This window comes from Bactrocera tryoni, chromosome 4, assembly GCF_016617805.1.
Source record: "Bactrocera tryoni isolate S06 chromosome 4, CSIRO_BtryS06_freeze2, whole genome shotgun sequence".
Lineage (NCBI taxonomy): Eukaryota > Metazoa > Arthropoda > Insecta > Diptera > Tephritidae > Bactrocera > Bactrocera tryoni.
In genome coordinates, this window is record NC_052502.1 from 10,092,831 (window position 1) to 10,117,339 (window position 24,509).

The window sequence follows — 24,509 nt, forward strand, 5'->3', positions numbered from 1 at the left end:
GAGTGGTACACCACCATTTGTCTGCCTAAAGTCTTCGGAGAAATTCGAAAAAGGAACAAGACGAATCATTGTGCACCATGACAATGCGAGCTCTCACACATCGGCTCAAACCAGCGCCTTTTTGACCGGCCAAAACGTCGAATTGATGGGTCATCCGCCGTACAGCCCTGACTTGGCACCCAATGACTTCTTTTTATTCCCACACATCAAGAAAATAATGCGTGGTCAACGATTTTCGTCGCCAGAAGATGCTGTTGAAGCATACAAAAACCATGTTTTGGAGGTGTCAAAATCGGAGTGGAAAAAGTGCTTCGAAAATTGGTTTGAGCGCATGCAAAAGTGTATAAATCTTGATGGAGAATATTTTGAAAAACAATAAAACCATTTTCGTTGAGAAATATTCCTATTTTCATTATTAGGCCAGAAATATATATAGCAGCCCCCGTATACATTAACTTGCAGATTTAGCAACTAGATAACTTAGGTGTGGCTTTTATTTGTAATTTATAAGCATATAAATTATCATATAAGCACTGCTTCGTTAACGATTGTCCTGATTTGATAAAAGAAGGCAGAACTTGAGACAAAGAACTCTTTCAAGATGAACACATTGTAGCTAAATCTGGAACGTATCATCATAATTGATCAGGGTAGAGAGTTTTAGATGCAGAATAAAAAACGTTAACATATGCTAATATTATATATCCCACAACTCATATGAAAACTCAATATTAGTAGTATGCAAACTTATATCTGCGTAGGCCGTAGCATATAATATTTTTGTTGCAGCTGATTAAGCTTGAAGTTCTTTCTTTCAAGACAAATACAGAGCGAAGGATCAATGAGCCCTATGAAGTTTAGTAAGGAGTTTGAATTACACGCCATACATAAAAATTTTGCATCGCACTTGTAGGTACAGGGTTTTCCAATACGAGTGATATGGTTTCACATTAATTGTTAAGGCAATTCAAATGCTTTTTTTTAGTGTGAAGGACAATCGTTATAATTAAGCTCAGAATATATCATCATTAAAAAGGTATTTACGACTTCTTTTGCAGGAATGAATTCGGTGGACCCAATTTTCGAGTACATTTTCGACTAAATCAAGACGTATGTCATAAATATCACCTTCAATAATAAGCTTGAAAATAGTCTATTTATCGCTAAAAGCCATTGACTTTTAATAACTCCACAAGAGGTAGTTTAATGGTGTTAAAACACAACTTCTTGAAATTTTTGAAACTCCAAATTTTTCTCGCAATAATTCGGTTGTTGCACGTGCAGTGTGGCCATAGAAAGTTGGTTATCATTGATCTATACTGCTCTCTCTCGACAGTAACGTTGTCACCAGCTTCATTTCGAAAGAAGTACGGACTGATCATTCCACCAGACCAAAAACCACACCACACTGTCAACTTAGGTGAATGTAATGGTTGTTCATGAATAAGTTGAGCATTTTCTGCGCACCAAAATCAACAGTTTTGTTTATTTATCGCACCACTCAGATGCAAGTATGAGGCTCATGAGTCAAAGAAAATGATTTTCTTGAAAAAAATCGTTATCGTTTTCAAGTTGTTCCAAGGCAAAATCTGCAAAATCATGACGTTTAGTTTGAGTGAGAGCAATTTGAGATGAATGCAACTTCAAATCCTTTTTTAAAATCTGCAGGTAGTTTGAGACAATTCTTGAGAAGGTCTTGCAATCGACAAATTGCGGTCTTCAGCAACACTTGCCCGAACGGCAGCAATATTTGCATTACTTTGAGTGGTTCTTTGTTGTATTATCACTTTTTGAATATTTTGTAAAGAAAATTTACGCTCAAAATTTTCGACTGTTCGACGAATAGCGGGCACAGGTGGATTATTAGGACCACAAATTGGCAAAAGCGCACGGAAAGTTGTGATTGAAGAACGATTATTTTGGTAGTAAAATTGAATTGTCAATGATTTGACAACGTTATTCTTGCGCATATATTTTCATAATGAAATTGTAAACAATTCCTGTACTGAATACAATAAAAAAATGCGGATCATGGCATATTAAAAATGGTGGAAAGGCACTTAGAAATCATATCAATCCTATTGGAAAACCTGGTTGTATTAACCATTAGTCAAAACATACTTTCTTGTCTTCACTCAGTGTTGACTTTTACACTGATCTGAATGGTAGAGTAGGAGAGTTGATATGTTTCAGGTTGCAACCGAATGAATAAATAATGTTATGAAAACCTTTGGCATGACGATATATTCGCAGAGGCTTGGAATAGCATGCGGGGCAAAAAAATATTACAAAATATTTTTTATATTGATCTAGAGCTGTAATTGCATTCAACTTAGGTAGAGTTAGGAGATACTACCTGCCTGGCGACTTATAAAAAATCCCAAATTATTATGTGGGCATAATTATTTTGAGTTGAAGTCAAGTGGTCTTAACAAAAAAATAATATGCTCTTATACAAATTCCAGTTACGCTAAGCAGTTATTAATTCCACTGAAAATCATATATAGTATTTAGAGTGGATTCTTAAGAAGTCAGCGAAACAGTTCGCAAAGCCAAGCACTTTACCAAGAAACCATAATTCATAATTTCTGCCTGAGAAGCAAAACTAAGAGAATATTAAAATTGACTATAAAAATAATCACAAGAAGCTGCGCAACATGCAGCGAACTACAGTAGAGTGCAAATGTCAGCATAAGTTTTAGCAAAAAAAATCCAAAAAAATTGCTTAAAATGTTTCTAAGAAAAACTGCAACAAAAAGCGCGCGTCAGTAGAAGCTGCCGTGGCACGTTCAAGTGGCTGCACGCGTGCGCTCTTCACACACACACACACAATCACACATAAAATATGTTTATGTGCTCATGTGCCAAGCAGCACGAGTCTGTAGTCTCGCCTTGAAGTTGGGATTATTCGCGTATAGTTTGTAGCATGTTCAATGACAAAAACAAATATTTGCGAAAATAATAATAAAGCAGATGAACAAGTATATCACATGTGATAGCTGCTAGTCGCCCCGCCATGCTCCACTTTCAGCCAGTTTGTGCTCGTTGCAGTCGCCGAGCCACTCGAGCACGTCTGCCGCTGTGCCAGTGTGTGGTGGTGCGCTTGTTGGTGCGGGTGTGAGTGTGTGCGAGTATTGCTGAACTAAAGCTTTGCACTTCGTATAAATGCAGAGCTGGTCACGCCGCCGCCGCTCACTTCCTGCCCTCGCAGCCAACTATTGGCGTTTACATTTTGTTTATGCTTTGTATGCACTCTCACTTATGCTTAACGGGATTTCCGTTCGCCGAAGCGCACACTTAATGGCGTTTTTCGTTCTCTGATTTCCGTTGTGCATTTAGCAGCCAGTTTTCGATGTTTTTTTTAGTTTTCGTTTTGAGTTTTTGTTTTTTGTACTCTGCTTTGATTTGAGTTCACCGAATGTGGGTCAATTAAGTATGCAACTTTGCACGAATTCGCATTCAAACGCTGGTTTCTAAAACACTATTGTGTATGTGTGTGTTTTGTGCAAATGAGTGGGCTCTATTGTGTGTTGAATTCAAACGGGCTTCAAACCCGTGTCGAAGTTAAATTGAATTTCCACAGCAACCTTGCAGATTTCAGCTGATAAGCATTAGCAACCGCATAAAGGGTTGTAAAGAGAGACCAGTTGGTACTAAAATAAGCTTTAAAGTAGTTTTGCACCACCGCTTGAACGTTTTTAACCACTAGTGACGCGTTAGAGATCTGGTTTTATTACATTAAGACAACATAGTTATTTATCCTTAATAACCTGTGGGAAGTTTTAAACACTTTTACTCCAAAAATATTTCTAAAAATTGAGACATCATTAAAATGAAGTAGCTTAAGTACTTTTTTATATTTTCTAGTGGAGACTGTCAAAAGTACTTATGATCTTCATTATGTTGAGCTATGTAAATTTTTATGCATTGCAACGAGTGTCGTTTTAGACGTTTACACCATCTTTACTCTAGTGCATAAAGCACATCCGCAGAGACGTTGAAAAGTGCGCACCGATGCTTTTGCTGCTGTGGAGCTGATTATCAAAGACGACCCAAATAAGTCTATTCGACATCCCGCGCAACAATTGAAGCTGTGTCTATCCACTTCATGGAAGACTTTTCGCTAAGATTTGTAAGCATACAAAATCCAACTCGCTTAAGAATTTAAGTCGAACGGACGATTTCGTCACGTCACAGCTTCGGTGAATAGCCCAAATCCAGATGACCTGAACCAAATGGATGCATTTGGAGTGATGATAGTCTACAAACCTTTGTTGAGACGCCTACAGACTCAAAAAATCACTGTTTGGTGTTCTTTGTTAGCAAAAAGAAAAATATGTCCATAATTCTTAAAAACGGAAGCCGGCCACAATTATACAGCCAATGAAGAACGCTACAGAGCCATGATTAATGATATTTTCGTGCCTGAGTTGGAGGCTCTTGATGTGGACAACCTTTGTTTTCACCAAGACGGTGCTACATGTTATAGACCCAACGTTACAATCATTTTATTGAAATCATGGCCATTTAGTAAGGCCTCCAAAAGATTTAAAATTTTCTTTTATTAATTATGAGCGAATGCAGACTTAGGGCTGTATCATCATTCTGCGTACAACTTAGTTTCATTAATTTATTGCCAACTCTCTCTAAACTTTCTGAAGTATGGTATTATTTTAATGGTTTGTTTCTTAGCTTATGTTTAAACCACTGTTGAAATTTCTACGTAATACAACCTAACTCTTTGTAGTGTAAAGACAACCTTTTCATAAGTTATTTTATATTTTGTGTCCAATAGGATAACTATATAATATCATATGCTCATACGTACGTAGTCCTTGCATATTTATTTGAACAATTTATATCTTTAGAATCGCTCTTACATAAGTTTGAATACCGGATGAATTTTCAAGCTAATCCGACTACCACCAAGGTAGGTTCAGATTAGAACCAGAAAAACCTCTGACAATAGTATGCATTGTTTGCTGACGTATATTATTGTGTACTGGACAATGAGAGATTGTGAATATTTATATTAGATTAGATGAGTAAGGGAGGATTGTAACGTGACCTAGTGTTTAATGTGCCCTCTTTTAAGTCATAACGGCTTAACTAGCCCTAGCAAATTGATAAATTCCAATATACTGCTAGGTGCTATTGAGGCGATGTGATCCCCATTTGAATCCTGCGTCAATAGACTGCTGTGCAGTCGATTAGCAGGTGTTCTAGTGTTTCTGACTCTAAGTCGCAGAACCGGCATTTCGCACAAGTAGCTAGGCCCATGTTAAATAAGTGCTTCTTGAGCTTACACTGGCCAGTGTAGAAGGCGACAAGTAGCCTGAGTTTTTCCCTTCGGAGGTTGATTACATATTTAAACCTGCTGAGATTGTAACCGCGCATTAGCAACTTGGCATGGCGCATGCCTAGGAATTGTTGCCAACGCTTCTCCCTACCCACTGCTTCATCATTGCGAAGCAGCTGCTTTATGGTGAAGGGGCCAACTGAAGGTTCTGGTCCTACCATATTGGTCGATGCTACGCAGCGGGCAAGCTCATCAGCCAGTTCATTTCCGGCTATACCTTTGTGACTGGGTACCCAAAAAAGGTGCACTTGGTTACGATCTTATAGATCTTAGTCGTTCTGTACACTCCTGTACCAATAGCGATTTGATGTCGTACGTAGAAATCGTTTTGAGTGCCGCTTGACAAGCTATACGTTTATTATGATAGTTGCGTTGGAGGTTTGACTCCACACACCGACTTATAGCAAAGACCTCTGCTTGGGATATGCTCGGAAAATTACCCATAGGTATGGTTATTTTTGTGCGTGGTCTTGCGCCTCCTGTGCCAATTCCCTCCGATGTCTTCCAGCCGTCGGTGTACCACTTGATTGCACTTTCTTCTACTGTAAATGTCTAACAAACTGATTGAAGTTGTCAAAGCGAGTAATATCTGGAACTTACAAGAGAATTCGAAACTCATTTGGAAGGGTAATTGTTTGTTTTCTTTATATCAATAGGTATTACAAACATAATGAAAGTTGCTTTCCTAGCTTTCGGTGGCTATCAAATTTCATACTGTTTGATAGCCTGGATAAGCAATATTTAAGTAAATTTTCAAATAAAATTCATCTTCTGCTTTTAAAATTTGCTCCCTTGACTAATTAAGGTGGGTATTAAATAAACCCTTCATGAACTTAGGATAAGCTTTAGTACTCCAATCAGCACTGTATCATCCGGCATCATCGATATACTGCTATTTTTTGTTGCTTTTCCGTCAAGTATAAATAAATTTTAAAGGCTCAATGTAAGCAAATATATCTACAATAGCAGCTTGTCTTTGCTTAATGTTAACATGTGAGCAAAAGAGCTGGCGGATCTTCAACGGAGACCAGCAACAGCACGCAGTTGAAAACAAAATCTTTTTCATACATACATACATTTAACTACAAACAAGGTCTGTCGCAAAAGAAACAGGACTGTTGAAACAACAAAAAATTAATATTTTTCAAAAGTTATATTTTTTTATTTAAAGTAGTTTCCTTGTACTTCGATACAGCGTTTAGCACGGTCAATTAGCATTTCAAATGAGTGTTTAAGTTCATTTTTCGGAATGCTCTTGTGAATATCGGTCGTCGCCATTTGGATAGCTGAAATGTTCTGAAACTAGTGTCCTTTCATGGGCAAATGAAGTTTTCCAAATAGGTAAACATCACTGAGTGCCAGATCAGGTGAGTAGGGTGAGTGATTAATGGTTAATATGGAGTTTTTTGTAAAAAAAATCAGTGACAAGCGGCGACCGATGACACGGCGCATTATCGTGGAACAGGCGCCAGAACCCTGCCTCACTGTATTGTGGTTGAGCACGACGAATACGCGACAAAATACGCTTCATAACACCAAGGTAAAACACAGCATTAATCGTTTGGCCAGGTGGGACGAACTCTCGGTGTACAATACCCTCGAAGTCGTAAAAACAAATCAGCATTGTCTTTATTTTTGACTTCTGAAGACGACCGACTTTTGATCGTCACAGAGGTCCTCACGACCTTGTTGGGGATAGGCACTGATCACCATAAACTTTTTCATCATTTGAAATGTTTCAGTAAACGTTTTCCCAAGTGTAAAACAAAATTTAATATTTGCTCTTTGTTCAAAATGCATTTTACGACCGATGACCAAAAGCTGCTGTCACTTTTTGACCGATAACATCGATTGTGGTTATCCAATTGTCTTAAAATTTTTACGAAATATCAACAAGAGATCAAACTTTTTATTTCATGTACCCACCAATAGGTGGCACCACCAGAAACAGTTATATTTAAAAAGTTCTGTTTCTTTTGCGACAGACCTTGTATATCATATGTAGCATTTCAATACCGCCGACAGTTGGAACTTTAAGTCAACTTTTGCACACCACCAAATTAAAATGTCATCAGACGTGACTCGACCGTTAAGCACATAGACGCATAAGAGCTCATACTTGCTCAGCGCAGAACTCGCATGACAGCAGTCACGAGTTTTGCTCAAAGTTGACTGTGTACTTTTTCAAAATTTTACAAGACTTGATATGTGCAGCAGTTGCACCAACACATGCACATGCAGAAATTATAAAACTTCCATGAATATACTTTATAGGAGTATATGTGTAATTAAGCGCCCAACCTTTGGTGGGGTCATTGCCATAGACGGCGGCATGTCAGTGTAAAGTTTTATTCAAACCCAATTGTTTCACCATGCAGCGCTGGCGCTCATATGCTGCTCGCTTGCCGGGCGGGTAATAAAAATGTCAGCGACAGCAACAAAAAAACAAAACAACAAAAACAGCAACACATGCCGAGTGCCGAGTGCCGCGTCGGTATCACAGATTTGCTGGCACGTGTTCCACATGAGATTATGTGGAGGGCATATTATTTTGCCCTCATACACACATACATGTATGTATGTATATGAGTAGACATGTGTGTTTGTGTATGAAAAACACAATTAAAGTTTATAAAAAGTAGAAAAAAGTCCTCACCACGAATGGGAATTGCCCGTAAGGTGTCCCGTCCCGAGTTCCACATAAATCTCTGTAAAGAAAATAGCAAGCAACACCACAACAACAACAAATAAAAAGTGGTCGTAAAGCGCACACGCAGTTCGCTGGGTGAAAGGTCAGCTAATCTCGCTTTGATTGTCGCGCAACTGTTTATGGGTGAACTGAAGGAAAAAGTGAAACTCAAAAAAACCAAAACAAAAACAAAAAAAATTTACAGATATTGCAAAAAGTTGACTCAAAGCAATAAAAGCATGCTGCTTTCCGTTAGTTTTTATGTTGCTTGCTGTTGGCAAAGCATTTTTAATGCAAACGTATTTCAAAGGAAGGAATACATACATACACATAGCCATAGATACACATATATGTACATACGTACATTCATATAGCCCCATCACCTATATCAAACGAGAGCCAAAGGTTTGCTACAAATGAGCCACGTTGAATTCGAGCCGGAAAACCGCAATTTGAAAGGAAAATACTGTTGTTGTTGTTGTTTGTGCTTATGATGAGCGGCATCAAAATTCAAAGCACACAAAAATTCAAAAATACTCGAGGTTATGCTTACAAATTCATATTCAAACAATAATATTGTATACACACAAACATAGTCAACATACAAATATGCACACACACATTCAAAAATATATATACATACACATATATGTTTATTCATGAGGCGCTTTCTATGTGTGCCGCTATGAAAGGCAGCCTGTAAATGAAAGCTCTGTAGGCATAATAGCAAGGAAATAAGAATTTCACTTTAAGTAGCCTGCTTTTAGGCGCACTCAATGGGTATGCAGCAGTTTCTGTGGCTTGCAGTCGGCACTTGACATGTGACAAGCTACAAATATAAATAAATTCGTATGTAATTTAAAGTAAGTAAGATGTAATATTTTTGAGGAAACATATCGCCTGCGAATATTATTTTCAAAAGCGTAAAAGCAACACGAAAATAATGCTTAGACAGTGATTACAAACTAATGAGGTAAACATAACCTTGGCGTAGTCAAGTGAAAACAATTTCTGCTTCATTTTCAATGGCTTAGGTTTTAGCAATGCTAATTAAACTGTGAGCAGTCAAAAGCATGCAAGAAGCGCGTATTTATGATTTTTCCTTCATGAGGAATATACAAAGCACGTTTTTTGTTAGTGTAATTCTAATTCATTTGAGACACTTTTTAATTGAACATTTTCTTAGTTAATTGGTTTAGTAAAGCTTTTCGATAAGAACAAACGCGGTCTAAGGCTGGACGCAAAACCCAACAGTAGAGAGCGAAGATAACACTGGTCAACACTGTGTTTGGTACATGAAATTTGTAATGGTGTTTGTTAATGTTGGTCAACCATCATTAACAATATATAATTATTTCGTTTCAATCCTGCATATTTTCCTTGCTAACCTCATATATGTGAGACTGCTAAACAAAAACCCAGACATAAACCATTTGCTATACCAATGACTTGAACCGAACCAAAGGATGTTTGACTCAAATAAAAGGCATTAAAACCGTTTACAAACACAACACCCAATATCAAAATTTGTCTTCAACGAACATACCCTTCCAACATCGTGGCCAACTTCCTATGTCAAAGCCTCTAAATTGAGTGGCAGTGGATTTATATAGCTGAAACAGAAACTTTCCAAACTCAGCGAAGAAAAAATTAAAAAAGAGAAATTTTGTAGGTCTATAAATACAACAACTGATAAAGGTAAGAACTTTGAAGAAAACCTGTTTGATAAGGAAAAACTCTACTGGCATGGTTTGTGAACGTTCGCCAAAATTTTCTAGGAAACCATAAATTGGAAAATTACAAAGACTTAATAATATCCTATAAATGCCAGACTCTTTTCTGGCATGCTTTCCGACAAATTGCTATTAATAACAAATAAGGCGAGAGATATTCTATTATGACATTTCCTTAATGGAGAAGCGCAATCAAGGAAAATGTAGCCCAGGAATGCTTGAGATTTGTACGAAAACATGCGAAGACTAACAGAAGGTTTCAAGACCAGAGCATACTCTTGTGGAACCTCCAAAGGTAATCTGGCGACAGACGCCCAGAGCATACTAAAATTATGGAGGGAACACTTCTCCAGCCTGCTGAGTGGCAGTGAAATCATAACACCAGGAGAAGATGAACCAGATTCTCCAATCGATAAACTTGGAACAGACATTTCATTGCCCGAGCATGAAGAAGTGGGAGACCAATACATTGCCGGCCGAGCTATTCAAATACGGCGCTAATATACTGATACGAAGCAAGCATTAGCTTCTATGTAGAATATGGTTGCATGGAAGCATGCCCAACGATTGGAATTTAAATGTGCTCTGCCCAATCCACAAAAAGGGAGACCTCACAATCTGCGCTGACTACCGTGGGATAAGCCTTCTCAGCATCGCGTAAAAGGTTCTATCGTGCATATTGTATGTAAGATTAAAGCCCACCGTCAACAAACTGATTGGACCTTATCAGTGTGACCTTAGCCCTGGAAAATCAACAACTTACCAGATATTCATCATGCACCAATTCTCGAAAAAGACGTGCCAAAAGAAGATCAACATATACCTATTCTTCAACGAAAAAGAGTTGCCTTTATGTAACTTTGTCTGTGTAAACTGAAGTTTAGCAATACCAAAAGCTCTGTCAGATTCGAGAATTACCTTTCCCAGCCGTTCGATACTAAACGAGGTTTCAGACAAGGCGACTCCCTTTCGTGCGACTTCTTCAATCTACTTTTGGAGAAAATATTCGAGCTATATAGCTAAATAGAGAAGGTACAATCTTCTATAAGAATCTACAGCTGCTGGCGTACGCCGATAATATCGGTAGATTATCGTAAGAAACTTAAAAAAGAACTGCCAAACGCCTAATAGTTACAAAAATAAGTATTTCTTCTAGGTAAAGCAATAATTTCTCAAAAAGTTGTTGACGTTTATACTTTTTGCGAAAATATGTGTTTTGATGTCGCAAGTAAACCTCACGTGTATATTTTTTCTATTACATATCGTTTTTTGCTGGCCTTAGTACATTAAAATTTTGATATTTGTTTTCATTTGAGAAAAAGAGTTAAATTATACTAAAGCAAAGGATCTAGAATACAATATAATTTTGCTCTAAAAACCGTCCATATTTCATTATGCTTCAATAAGTGCGATCAGCCATCTAACCATCTACTTCAAGAATATCTTATATATCATCCCATTTCTTACATTCAGAACTGATGGCTAAAGTTAAACGATTATGTTTCAATATTTTTGGGTAGAAAAATTTTTTGGAAAGAAGGGAAATCCATAAAGCTATATATTCTTGTTAAATATTATAAAAAATTATGCTTATCGTTTTTCTCTGAATATAATATAGATATTTAGTTGCTTATGACTAAATCTCCGACTGTAATAAGTTAGATATATACTTAAGGCAAATAGAAATAAAAAAGGAGAAAATTTTGCCTGAGCCATGGAAAGATCTTCCAATGTATAGCTAATATCTGGTGGAATGACTTGGCGTATACGCAACCTTTGAAATGGTACTCAATTATTATCAATAGTTCTGGCTTCATTAATTTTTAGGATAGCAATGACATTTTAAGATCATTTCATTATAATTTTAGATGATTTCGTTAGCAATTTCAATTTTATGTAAATCATTTGATTTTTAGTCTTCAGTCTTTATCTTCGTGACAGGATACTACGACAATATTGAATGCAAAAAAAAAATCATTTTGCGCTCTAAATACTGTTCAGCAGTAGCAAAACATAGTTTCTGTGAAAATTAGTGAAGTTTTACAGTCAAAAAGCCAAAAGGTCAATTGTTATTGAATTTCTGGTTTGACAGCGAAATTGGAAGACAAAAATCAGACAAGACAAGGCAATCCTCACAAAAGTAGACCTAACGTTAATTTGCCAGTTAAGTAAAAAAAAGTCGATTTTGAAAAATTTTGAGTAGTATCTCTTTTGTATTTAGTGTGCGATATGTCAAACCTGGTCAACCGGCCAAATCAAAAGTAGAAGCGAATATCAGTGGCTTTAAGGCAATGCTTTTCGTTAGTTCAAGAAAACATGTTATATTATGAGCTTCTAAAATCAGGCGAATATGTAATGGGGAACGCTACGGACAATATCTCAGCAAACTGAAGCGATCGATTGCCAGAAATGAACCAGAGTTTGCGACTAGGGAAGAGGTAATCATTTTACGTCATGAAACATTCGGCCTTATATTGCAAGAACAGTAGAAAACTATTTGGCGAACCACGGCTGGGAAGTTTTGCCTTACCCGCCTTTTAGCGCAGACCTTGGTCCTTCTGACTAACACTGGCTCTAGTGGAAACAGTACGCCCTCACTGGAATAGCATTTATATAACAGTATCGAAGATTGTATTGGTCCGAGCTTGATTGTCAGGATGGGATTCCAATATTTTGGGATGGAATTCACAAAGTGGCAAAAAGATGGGAAAATGTTACAGATTAAGATGGAGAATATTTAGGATGATATTATTGCATATGATTTACTGAAATACATTGTGATAAAAAAGCACGCGGAAATTGTAATTAAATTCCCGGGTAAATGAATTTTCAAAGAAAAAAAAATATATTTTGCTAAGTTGGTCGGACTTTCCTTCATTACTATGCCAAATGTGAGCGCGATCTGTCAACCAGTTTGATTGCAGCAGCTGCTTAAATCGATATAATTCAGGAGTTCCTTGCAGTTATTACAATGGAATGATGAATGAATGAAAGGGCTTAAAGTAATTCAGTTTTATCAAAAACTCAAGTCTACGAGTGGTATGAAGCCTTCAAAGACGATCGAGAGATCGTTGAAGACATGCCTGATGAAAATATTAAAAAAGTGAAAGATATTCTGTTTGAAAATCATCAGACAAACGTTAGAGAGATGACAAGAGAGCTACATCTTGCCAGCCTGTTCGAATGATTTTGGTGAATATTTTGGGTATGAAACGAGTTCTTGCTCGACTCGTCCCGATAAAGTTGAATTTTTGTTTTTAAAGTACCGTAACCGATGAGTTTGACGTGCAAACACGTCAACAACCATTGGAATGGAGGAAAAAAAAGAGCTGAAAGCAGAAGAAAAAAAAACACGCCTAAACCGCTTAAAAATCAAGGTTGTGCTCATTATTTTTTTCGATATTCGTGGTTTGGTAAGGTCTATAAGGAGTTGTATATTTCTGTATTGAGGCGTTTGCGTGAGAATATATCTAAAAAACCGGGATTGCGGGAGAAAAATTTATGGATTTTACGCGATGATAATGCACCATTACATCGAGGTAAGATTGTGATCGAAAAGACAAAACCAGAAAGAATATCATCTACCAACGACCGTATTTCACAGATTTGGCTTCGAGTGATTTTGACTTGTTCCCCAAACTGAAATTGCCGCTCCGTGGAAAACGTTTTCAGTCGCTTGAAGAGATAAAACAAAATCCACAGAAGGAGCTGAAGGGCATCCCAAAAAGTACTTATGAAAAGTATTGAGTGTATAAACTCAACACTTTACTGAGAATTGTTAAGAACTGAACTGAATGTTGTTGCAAAATGATTTTTAAAAACGCATAACCATATAATTTTTTTCAAATATTTTTTGTTTAATTTTTTATTAATTTTTTGCTATTTTTTATTTGCGAGCGCATTTTTTATTCTCTCAGCACTAGTGATTTGTTGTTTCAGAAATGTTCCTCTCATTTGTTTTCACCAGCGTTGTTCTATCTTTAAATAAATCGACATGCTTGTCATGTACTCTGGGCAACATTATCGCCAGACAATAACCGCAGAACTTCACAAGGCAATAACAACAAATCCCTGTATATTACACACGCGAGCTGAGTTGTTGTCGATGAAAATCGCAAATAAATCGAAGGGATCAAAGCGAAGTCGTTAAAGAAACACGCGTTCATATTATTATGTGTGTGGTAATTTTAACTTTTATCTCAACAATACGCGTGCAATAGCAACAGCAACAACTGCCGACAATGGGCATGATTACAATTGCACAACGATTTTCACGCGTCAATTGAGCGAACACAGGCAGTTGAAATTGCGATTTCAGGACTATTTGTATGCATGTGTGTGTAAATATATCTATGTGTGTGTGTGAGTGTGAAAATAATTGAAGCCGCGGCGTGGTAAAAGCCATCAGCAGCTCATCAACTGTTGATAATGGCAGGTGCACACATATACATTTTAATTGAATTTAAATTTTGGAGGATTTTTTTTTTTTAATTTCCGAGAAAATTCAAGATTTTCACTTTTTCGAAAATTGAAATTTTTTATTTTTTTTTTTGAGATTTTCGTTAAATTTAACACTTGAGTTGAATACAAACATCGCAACTGCATTGATGAAAATTGGTTGTTGAATTTAAGAAAATTTTAATCACTTTCAAATTACCGTTTTCTTAAAGCGAGACTACGAAAGCAGTTATTTTTTGGGTGTTCCACTTGTTCAGCATTTTTTCACTTTTTTAATAATAATTATATTTTTATTTTATAATTTTTTTTTTCTTTTTCAAATGAAACTGCCACAATTCGTTCGCGTCCTGCAAGCGCGTACCACCGCCGTTCTGCCGTTATGCGTGCGCGAAAAGCAAAAGCTCACGAAGAACTGAATCACGCAGAGCATGCCAGTTGCTCGAAATGCAATCTCCGGCCACGGTGCTGTGTTGCTTTGCAACGCACGGCGCTACGGCAGGTCGTTGAACAGCTGTGCTTGAATTCGCCGCAAGCTTTCGTGGGAGTGTCGGCTACTTGTGGAGCTTTTGCGCAATTTCACGTTTAGTCAATGCGTTATGTGAGCGAGATGATGGCTGAGTGGCCAGCGTATGAGCGTCGTCGAGTCACGTGCTGCCCGAAATGCACGAGTCGCAGCAAGTGGACGAAGCTGCGTAGCAAAACAAAAGTGATTGGGAGTAAAAAAAATGACTTATAATCCAACTGCAGCAGCGCAAGCGGGCGAAAGAGGGGTGGTTTGCGTGTATAGAAAGCGTGGGCGTGAGTGTGGTTCACACTAGATTTGTTTGTATGTATATGTGTATATATGGGTGTGTGTTTGTACGTGTGCTTTTGAAAATCGCTGCGAATTTCTATGCTTTCAGCAGATTTATGCCTAAATTATGCGAAAACCTCGTGGGGCAAACGCGATATCAAGCACTTATTACTGTACTTGTAGAGATGTGTAAGCATGTAAGTGCATGGTTGAGTCTATATTAGAGCGGGTCGATTTTTTCTATAAAATCTCGTATGCGGGAATGTTTTACGAATCTTTCTGCAAAACTTTGGCTTATTTTTTTAATTTTAATATTTTTTTTTTTTTTTTTTTTTAAATTTTTTTTTTTTTTTTTTTTTTTTTTTTATTTTTTTTATTTTTATTTTTTTTAAATTTTTTATTTTTTAATTTTTTAGTTGTTTTATTTTTTAAAATAATTTTTATCATTAGTTTTTGAAATATCCTAATGAAATTTAATTTGTAAGTGCATTGTGATATTTTATTGATCATTTATCGAAACCGGACAGTGCACACAATTCAAATGAATATTTCTCATACAACCGATTATTAATATTTTTCCAACTTTGCCCAAAAAATTCTATTTAAACGATTCGAAAACGCTTTCAGACTCATAGTCTCTTAGGAAAAAGTTGTTCAGTAAGAGCCGTAGAACATATCGCTCACACCCGATTTTTTCTTTTTTTTGGGCTTCTAGTAAATCGACCCGCTCTAGAATATACATACATATGTCTCTAAATGTGTCTGTATGTCATTGGCATAATTAGCTTTGCTTTTGTCGCATTGTGGCTTTGCGCGAAATTTTACTTTTTTTTGAGCTCAAATAAAAATCAGCTAAGCATGGAATTGCTTTAGCAGCTCAGATAGTGAAGGCCTCAATTTTATTTTGACAGGCAGAATAAGTAAGCTAATGAAAATTTGGCTAATACTTGCTTACTTTTAATTATGGTTGCATATGCCAGTATAGGATCAAAGTAAAATTGGCTTGTCGCACGGATTTTAGTATTTTGCATGTATTACGTATACGCCATGGAGGTCAATGTGAGTTTAATAGGTGTATATAAATGTTGCTTATACGCCAAGGTTGACATATTTATAATTTGATTTAAGTTAATGCTACGTTCAATGTTACGATTTAAATATAATTTAAATATAATGAATATTTATTAGAAAAAAAATATTATTAGAAAAAAAATTTAGAATTTTAAATAATATCGAAGCTTCACATAAATGGCATTATTGCATATCTTACAGTATTGGAGTTACTGTACGCGAAAATTTATCTATTTCGCTAATTTCCCATTTTGGTAACATTTTCTTCAACTTTCGTAAGAAAATATTATGTAAAAACACTTCATTAATTAAAAATTGTATTTTATCATCTTTTTCACTCATTTTATTTAAACAAAAATATTTGTTCCTAAGAAATCAATGGTCTCTCACCGAAATCCCGCCACTACCCTCCTATTCACAGCATTATGCGCTGCTTAAAATTGAACAGAGCGTTCATGAAATATACCAAAAGAAGGAAAACAACAACAACAATGCATCCGTAAGCATACAATGCAGTTATAATGATTTCGAGCAATAACTCTTGCGCTGTCGTTTGCATATAAAAATCGCAATAAAAGCGAACAATGCTTGAAGGAAATAATAAAATATAAAAAAAAGAAATATGAAATAAAAAGAAGCGCCGCAAACAGAAAATACACTAACCAAACGCATTGTGTATGCAATACATTTTTAAATTTTTATTAAAATGTGTCTTGGCTGGCAGGCAAGGTGTATTTAGAATTTTTTAAATAAATGTTTAATATTTTTAATAATGCTGCGATGAATTGCTTTCAAATATATTAAAAATATCAAAATGATTGATAATAATTCTTGGTTTTATGTATACATAGCAATTTAGGAATTTAATCGAGTCACATTAAAAATATTCAGAAGTTAGAGGAAACTTCCCTGAGCGGTAGTATTTTGATTTCAGCTTTCGAATCACGGAAATGTGTCACGTTTTCCTAAATTTTTATTGTATTTATTATGAAAAACTATTTCCCAGCGATTTTTCTGGAAAAATGTCTCAAAAAAAATTTTTTTTAACAACAGATTTTCCTGTTATCATTTTAACTGTTTAAAATGCAATTTAATCCTTAAAAAGTTTCTTCATCCATTTATCGTTTGATAAGAAAACACCCCCGAAAACAGGTTTCTTCTCATCGGGGGAGAATTTTGATAGAAAAATTACTTGCGTTGCTGATGCTTTAAGGTGTTGCATGGGATACAGCGTTAAGAACTTGTGCGTTCGAGGACTAAGGTTGACAAGATTTCTCGAAAATTACTTAGCCGATCTTCCTGAAATTTTACAAAGGTCTTTAAGATACAACTCTTAAAGACTTGAATGAAAGATTTTTTCTCGCTTACAACTAATTGGAAAAAAATTCTAGAAATTTTATTTTTTTCGTAAAAATTTCCGCCAATAATTACGTTTTAAGTTTTTTTCTTTGTTCAAGTTCTAAGTTAAATTTTTAACTGAAATGCTATTTTTTTCATTTCAGATGATCCCGAAAGGAGTTATCCTGTCAACGCGGGCGCATTTTTTTCTGAGGGGTTACCGGAAATGGCTTCGCAATGACCCAGTTTAAAATGCTTTTTCTTAAAATTTCAGAATTTCTTTGTTAATAGTGTATGTTTGTAACAATAAAAAAATCTAATAAAATATTTAATTTTTTGTATGATAAAAAAATCGTTGAAAAAGGACTTTTTTTCCCCGAGGAAACCCTTGTAACTAAAAGATCACAATAGGGTGAAAAATTTTAAAATATTATTTTATTTAGTTTTCCTTTAACTTCAATGTCAAAGTTGAGCAGATATTTCGAACTAATCGAAACCGAAAAATTCTTAAATATCTAGTAAAAACAGCTTCTGTTAGTTCTTGTAGCCGGTCTCAAGTCACAAAAGATTATCTACCTTTAATTCAGGCGTATGAACACCCCACGATGGCACTAGATTGCTGCCAAACCACCACCAATTACTAAAATAGCAAAAACATCTGTTCGTGATGGCACTTTTTTGAATTAAAATTCGGCATCAAGACATCTCAAACACCCCACAACCCTCTTGGCACATTAGTCGCAAATTTTTCTTTTAGATTTTTTGAGATGTGCAGTTATTGACTGAGATGGCATAGAGAGATTTGCTTACGCTCTACAAAAAGTCACCAGTGTTGGAAGAACCTTAAACTTAGTAGTGAAAAAATAAAACCGAGTAGTTGAGAAAGTGCTGAAATATGGGCAGAACGAATTCTGAAAGCTTCTATTAAATTAAAAATCATATTTCTTTTTAAATGCGATTTGTGCACGTGTAAAATTATTTCTTTTATTAGTAACACACTTTCTTTTATTAGGTTGTCAAAAAAGTCTTGCGGTATTTTCGCTATTTGGCGCTGAAAGCGCGTAGTTCTAGTTTTATTCGTCGCATCGGGTCATGCTATACCTTTTTGGAAAGCTCATTTCACGCGCTAAGACGTTTTGATTGATTGTCGTTTCTTTTAAGTCATTCGTGAGTTATAGCGTCGCAAACATGGAGCAAAATAAAGAGAAAATACGGCATATTTTACAGCACTACTGCGATAAAGGCTAAAATGCATCTCAAGCGTCCAATAAAATTTGTGCAGTTTATGGACCCGATACAGTTTCCATTTCCACCGCACAACGATGGTTTCAACGTTTTCGTTCTGGTGTAGAGGTGGTCGAAGATGCGCCACGCTCCGGAAGGCCTGTCGACGAAAATTGCGATAAAGTCGCTGAATTGGTCGAAAGAGACCGGCATAGTAGCAGCCATAGCATCGGTCAAGAGCTGAGCATGAGTCCTCAAAAATTCATTTCAATTTCAATCAAAAAAAAAAAAAATCAATAAAAATACCGCACGACTATTTTGACAACCCATTATTTGTATAAAAACTCTTTTTTATTTTATTTAATAAAGATTAAATAAATAAAAACTGATTGAAAGATTTTTAAAGAACGCGTGGTTAGTAAGCGAGGTGACAACTCGTAATGAATTCTAAAATAACGCTAATATCAAACGGCATCGCTGTACGGGGCGGCTTAATGCTGAAATATAATGCTTATAGTGTGCTGAATAGAATGCTGAATAATCCCAATTCGACTTTGGGATATGTCACTTACATATTACGTACAACGACTTTTCAGACAGATCAATTGTAGTATTAGAATATTTTAGCATACTGTATTATAATACTACACCTAAACTGTCTGAAAAGTGGTTATATATATTATACTATGAATATTTTAAGAACATCTGGCCCTTATTGTCCTTATATATTATTTTCAATAGATAATGGCTTAGTAAATTATTTTGTTGTTATTAGTCTGCGTTTACAATGTTTTGCTAAATTGGCTCTAAGGCCATCAATGATCGTTTTGATATAAATTTTTTAAAATCAGCTTTGTCCATAGCACTTTTTCCCGCATATCTTGAAATACAAAAAACACCCCAGTAATTCTTAAGTCAAATTCTTATCTTGCGGTTATATTTATTTATTTCATATTCATATTTTATTCGATTTTTGTTCTATTTCCGTACGTTTCTCAACACAATGCCGCCGGGCTGAAATTGCTCCTGAGATAGCAACAGGTTTTGTCGGCTTTATGGGCTTTGCGGTCCGCCAGCTTCGCTTCGTCGGATTGCAACAGCAATAAGCGGCTGAAGTTGACATCTGGCTCTGTGCGCTTTTCACTCGCTTGACAGCGCAAATAAGACATTTTACTGTCGTTTTGCCGTTTTTATGCCGCTTCATTGAATTCCAGCGCCTTCGCTCCCCGATTCCGCGGCAATGCTTTACGTTCTTGACAGATATGCGATGCTGGTATTTTAGGTAGTTCGTTAGCAGGGTAGGGAGCTTGCCGATAAGAAAGTTCAACGAACGCGGTTAAACGCTGATTGTTTGTATGAGTAAACGATATTATTTAAGTAGATGTCATAAAAGGCGCATATAATGACGGAATGGAATTAAGTGGTAGGGAGCGTTTATGCTTGTGTATGTGCGGATTAGAATTCTTTATGTTGCTTTGAGATAAATAATCGTGTCGGGTGGAATAGAAGTATATTAAACTTTGTTGGAATTAAGAAGAGTACAAGAAAGGACTGAAAAACTCATTATATGTCGTTTTTGTTATTTAAGCACTCTTTTCTTTGCTTTTCGGTAATAAATCAAAAGACTTAAATATATACATATATTTCTACACCAACAAAACGAATTTTTATAAAGGCAGAACAAGCTCAAATCAAGAAAAATAAAATAAAATAAAGATGATGGAGAAGTATGTGACACATTGATTGAATGTGTGGAAGTATTGTTTTGATATGGAGCTATGATCCAAAAAATAAATTTTGATTAAGTAAAAAAAAATATTTTAATATTCCGTAAAGAATATGCAAAAAAGTTATCGTCTCTTCATATATCGAAATCTTCGAATCCGCAAGCACCTGAATTTTAGATTTTAAAAAGGTATGATTAATTTTAACGATTTTAAACGCCCTTTCACATTTGTAAAATCATTTTTGACGGTACATACACTGCACTTTTTCCTAAGGGTAAAGCATTTTCAATAGATTCAGCTTCAAAGTTTTCTTTTAGCTTTTAGTTACTAATTTTAACTTTAATTTTAATTTTAATTTTAATTTCAATTTTAATTTTAATTTTTTAGTTTTTAATTTTAATTTAATTTTTAGTTTTAATTTTAATTTAATTTTAGTTTTAATTTTAATTTTAATTTTATTTTTAATTTTAATTTTAATTTTAATTTTAATTGAATACGAATTTGGATTTGAACTTTTATTTTATTTAAATTTTAGTTTTACTCTTAATTGTAATACTTTTACTAATTTTAATTTTGATTTTGATTTTAATTTTAATTTAAATTTTGATTTTAACTTTAACTATAATTTTAATTTTAATTTTGATTTTAATTTTAAATTTAATTTTTATTTTTATTTTAATGCAAATTTAAATTTCACATATAAATTTTATTTTAATTTCATTTTTTTTCAATTTAATATAAATTTTAATTAAATAATTAAATTCAAATTTTAATTTTAATTTCTGATTTGCATTTAACTATAATTTTTAATTTTTATTTTTATTTTAATGCAAATTTAAATTTCGATATAAATTTTTATTTCATTTTTTTCAATTTAATATAAATTTTTATTTAATTTTTATAATTTTTAAATTTAATTTAATTTTAATTAATTAAATTATATCCTTTTGACAGTTTTACAGTTGCTAAAAGCTTTATGTTAAAAAGTTTTAAAAGCTCTTTCAGCAGAGCCCGTAAAGCTTCCAAAAGTTAATTGACAGTGAAACAACGGAAATTGTATTAAAAGCTAAGCTTTGATTGGAAAGAGTTTTGGAACACTTTTACCAGTATAAAAGAGAATGTTGGAAGCTTCCAGTTAGTACAAGAATACAGCAAACAAAGCTCTTCCACTCGTGCTTTTGTGGCAGGATATTCCTCTGTACTTTACACCTCTGCTATAAACATTCCAAAGAAAGACTTATAGTTACTCAAAGGTGCATTTCTGTTAGTAACTATGTGTTCAGTTTGTATGGAAGCTATATGCTATAGTTAACCGACCTGTGAACAATTTCTTCGGAGATAACATTGTTGTCTTTGAAAATAACATATACCAAATTTCGTGAATATATCTTGTCAAATGGGAAAGTTTTCCATACAAGAACTTGATTTCGATCGTTCAGTTTGTATGGCAGCTATATGTTATAGTGGTCCGATATTGGCCGTTCCGACAAATGAGCAGCTTCTTGAAGAGAAAATTACGTTTGCAAAATTTCAAAACGATATCTTAAAAATTGAGTGACTAGTTCGTATATATACAGACAGACAGACAGACAGACGGACACACGGACAGACCGACGGACATGGCTAAATCGACTCAGCTCGACATACTGATCATATATATATATACTTTATAGGGTCTCCGACGATTCCTTCTGGATGTTACAAACTTCGTGACAAACTTAATATACCCTGTTCAGGGGGCACCTATGCGGATGAGTAACATTCTGAAGTGAACAAAAAGTAATAATTTTATTTCTTTGTGAAAATGGAATGCATTCATGTGTTAATCAAATAAAAAATATCGCTTCACGATTTTAATATGGAATTTTTGAAAATTTGTGGTTAACTGTGTTATCTCAGCTCTTCTGTGGACATTCACTGATCATGGCAACAGCTTATAAGTACATAATCTGATTTAGTACTAGTGGCAGTTACAGCAACTATCCTGCGCCAAATTTTAATTACTAGAAAGAAGAAATATGAAAGATTAAATTTTAAATAAAGGAAAAAAAGAGAACACTTTATTGTTCTTAAGAATATCCGACTAGTTGCTTTACTTCCATAAGACAAGTTCGGCACTCAAAAAAGTTCTTGAAGAAGAAAAACTATTTGCAGTTGTTAGCTGCTATTTTCAGAAAAAACTTCAAAACTTCAAAACTAAAAACTACAAACTGCACCACAAACTTTTCACACTGGATTGATTCATCATAACATGTCTGTGCAGCCACCGAGTTTTTCGAGAAAAACTTTACTCATCTGAGTTGGAAAAACTAATACTATAAGCGTATTAATAATATAGTAAATTGCACATATATCAAACTCATGTTTTGCGCTTAAATGCATACCGTACTGATCCTGAAGAAATCGTGCCACTGCTATTACCTCGCTGCAACAAAGCTACCATTAGGAAGTTGGCACGATTAAGCAAAGGGAAAGTTGTTATTACAGCACACAAACAACAACAACAACTAGTGAATTGCTGCAGATCGTTTCTACGAGTTTGAACACGTCGCTGCGTTACGTGCAATTTCCGGTGCAAACAACAATAACAATCGAAGTGGGTGCTAACGCAACAATGACATTGAGCTTGTGTTGGCAATGCACTGGAAGCGGAAAAGTGTGGTTCCAAAAGCGAGTAGAGTTGAGCTTAATTTTAATTTTATTGCATCAAAATTTTAATTTACTATGCATTTTAATTTATTTTCAATTACAATTTTAATTTTATTAAACTTAATTAAAATCTATTTTCTTTTTAATTTTAAGTTTGATTTTGATTATGATTTTTAGTTTTAGTATTATTTTAATTTTATTTTTTTATTTTTTAATTTTAAGTTTAATTTTTCGTTGTAATATTAATTTTAGTTTATTTCAATATAAATTTAAATTTATTTTAATTTTTAATTTTAATTTTAAATTATAATTTAAATTTTAGTTTTAATTTTAATTTAAAATTTAATTTTCTTTGTAATTTTAATTTTTGTTTATTTCAATTTAAATTTAATTTTTACTTTTAATTTTATTTAAATTTAAATTATAATTTTAAATTTAGTTTAATTTTAATTTTTAAGTTTAATTTTCTTCGTAATTTTAATTTTTGTTTATTTCAATTTAAATTTAATTTTAGTTTTAATTTTGATTTTAATTTTAATTTTTAGTTTAAGTTTAATTTTACTTTCTATTTTAATTTTGAAATGTAATTTTAATTATATTCAATTTAATATTATTAATTTACTAGTTTAATTTTGTTTTTAAATTTAATTTATAATTTTATTATTATTAATTTTGAATTTTAATTTAATTAAGTTTTGGTTTCAGTTTGAGTTTTGATTTTAATCTTAATTTTAGTTTTAATTTTCATTATAATTTTAAATTTCTTGAATAACACATTTGTATGTATACATGGTACATATGGACCACCCTTTAAATACTATTATGCATATAAACATTGCAGACACCACAGATACGCTTATCGCCTTTTAAACGCTTTTTACCTTTTTATCTTCTATTTTGGTGACAAACAATGCTTTATTTAATAAAATGTGAGAATCTCGAAGTTAACTTTTCGGGATCCCGAAATTAAATTTAATATATTCAAAAAATTTCTGACAATCCCGAAATATTAAAATTTTCGTACCACGTATTTGAGGATTTCAATTTATTCTATACTCACTCCATATTATATTAAAGCTTTTATGATAGTTAAAATTTTCGGGATCCCAGATTTATTGATAATACATAATATTTTAACGTTTGATTTTTTAAGAACTGTTGATTTGATGATCTTTAAAAAAGCTTTAGAGGTGTATATCATGGGTGTCCAAGCTACATACATACGGTTCCTTAGAGGTGGAGTTTTTTGTGATCTGCAAGTGGCACATGCATGAAAGTATTTCCCATTCATTCGATTTGTCTTTATTTTTGAAAAAGCAGATGAACGTCGTTTTACTCCACGACTCTTTGGTACTCAACCAATTTATTTTGTTTATTATTTTTTTGCTAACTAAGAATGAATATAAATACGAAAATAAAGTTTGAAAACGGGCGTTGATGTCTTCATTATATCTTATTTTGACAGCTC

The 24,509-nt window shown here is 34.2% G+C and overlaps 1 protein-coding gene across 1 annotated transcript; it reads left to right on the forward strand.

Moving 5' to 3' along the window:
• The first annotated feature begins 6,797 nt into the window (after nucleotides 1–6,797).
• On the forward strand, nucleotides 6,798–13,528 carry LOC120773623. Its single transcript, XM_040102627.1, has 3 exons — nucleotides 6,798–6,899; nucleotides 13,200–13,320; nucleotides 13,386–13,528. Exons 1-3 carry the CDS (start codon nucleotides 6,798–6,800, stop codon nucleotides 13,526–13,528), a joined length of 366 nt encoding a protein of 121 aa, XP_039958561.1.
• Nucleotides 13,529–24,509: the final 10,981 nt, after the last annotated feature.

Excerpts from the sequence above, each read along its gene's own strand:
- LOC120773623 (XM_040102627.1), top strand. The coding sequence starts at position 6,798 with ATGACACGGCGCATTATCGTGGAACAGGCGCCAGAACCCTGCCTCACT. Across the intron at positions 6,900-13,199 it reads ATACGCTTCATAACACCAAG|GTCTATAAGGAGTTGTATAT; the intron begins GTAAAACACAGC and ends TGGTTTGGTAAG. Across the intron at positions 13,321-13,385 it reads TAATGCACCATTACATCGAG|ATTTGGCTTCGAGTGATTTT; the intron begins GTAAGATTGTGA and ends CGTATTTCACAG.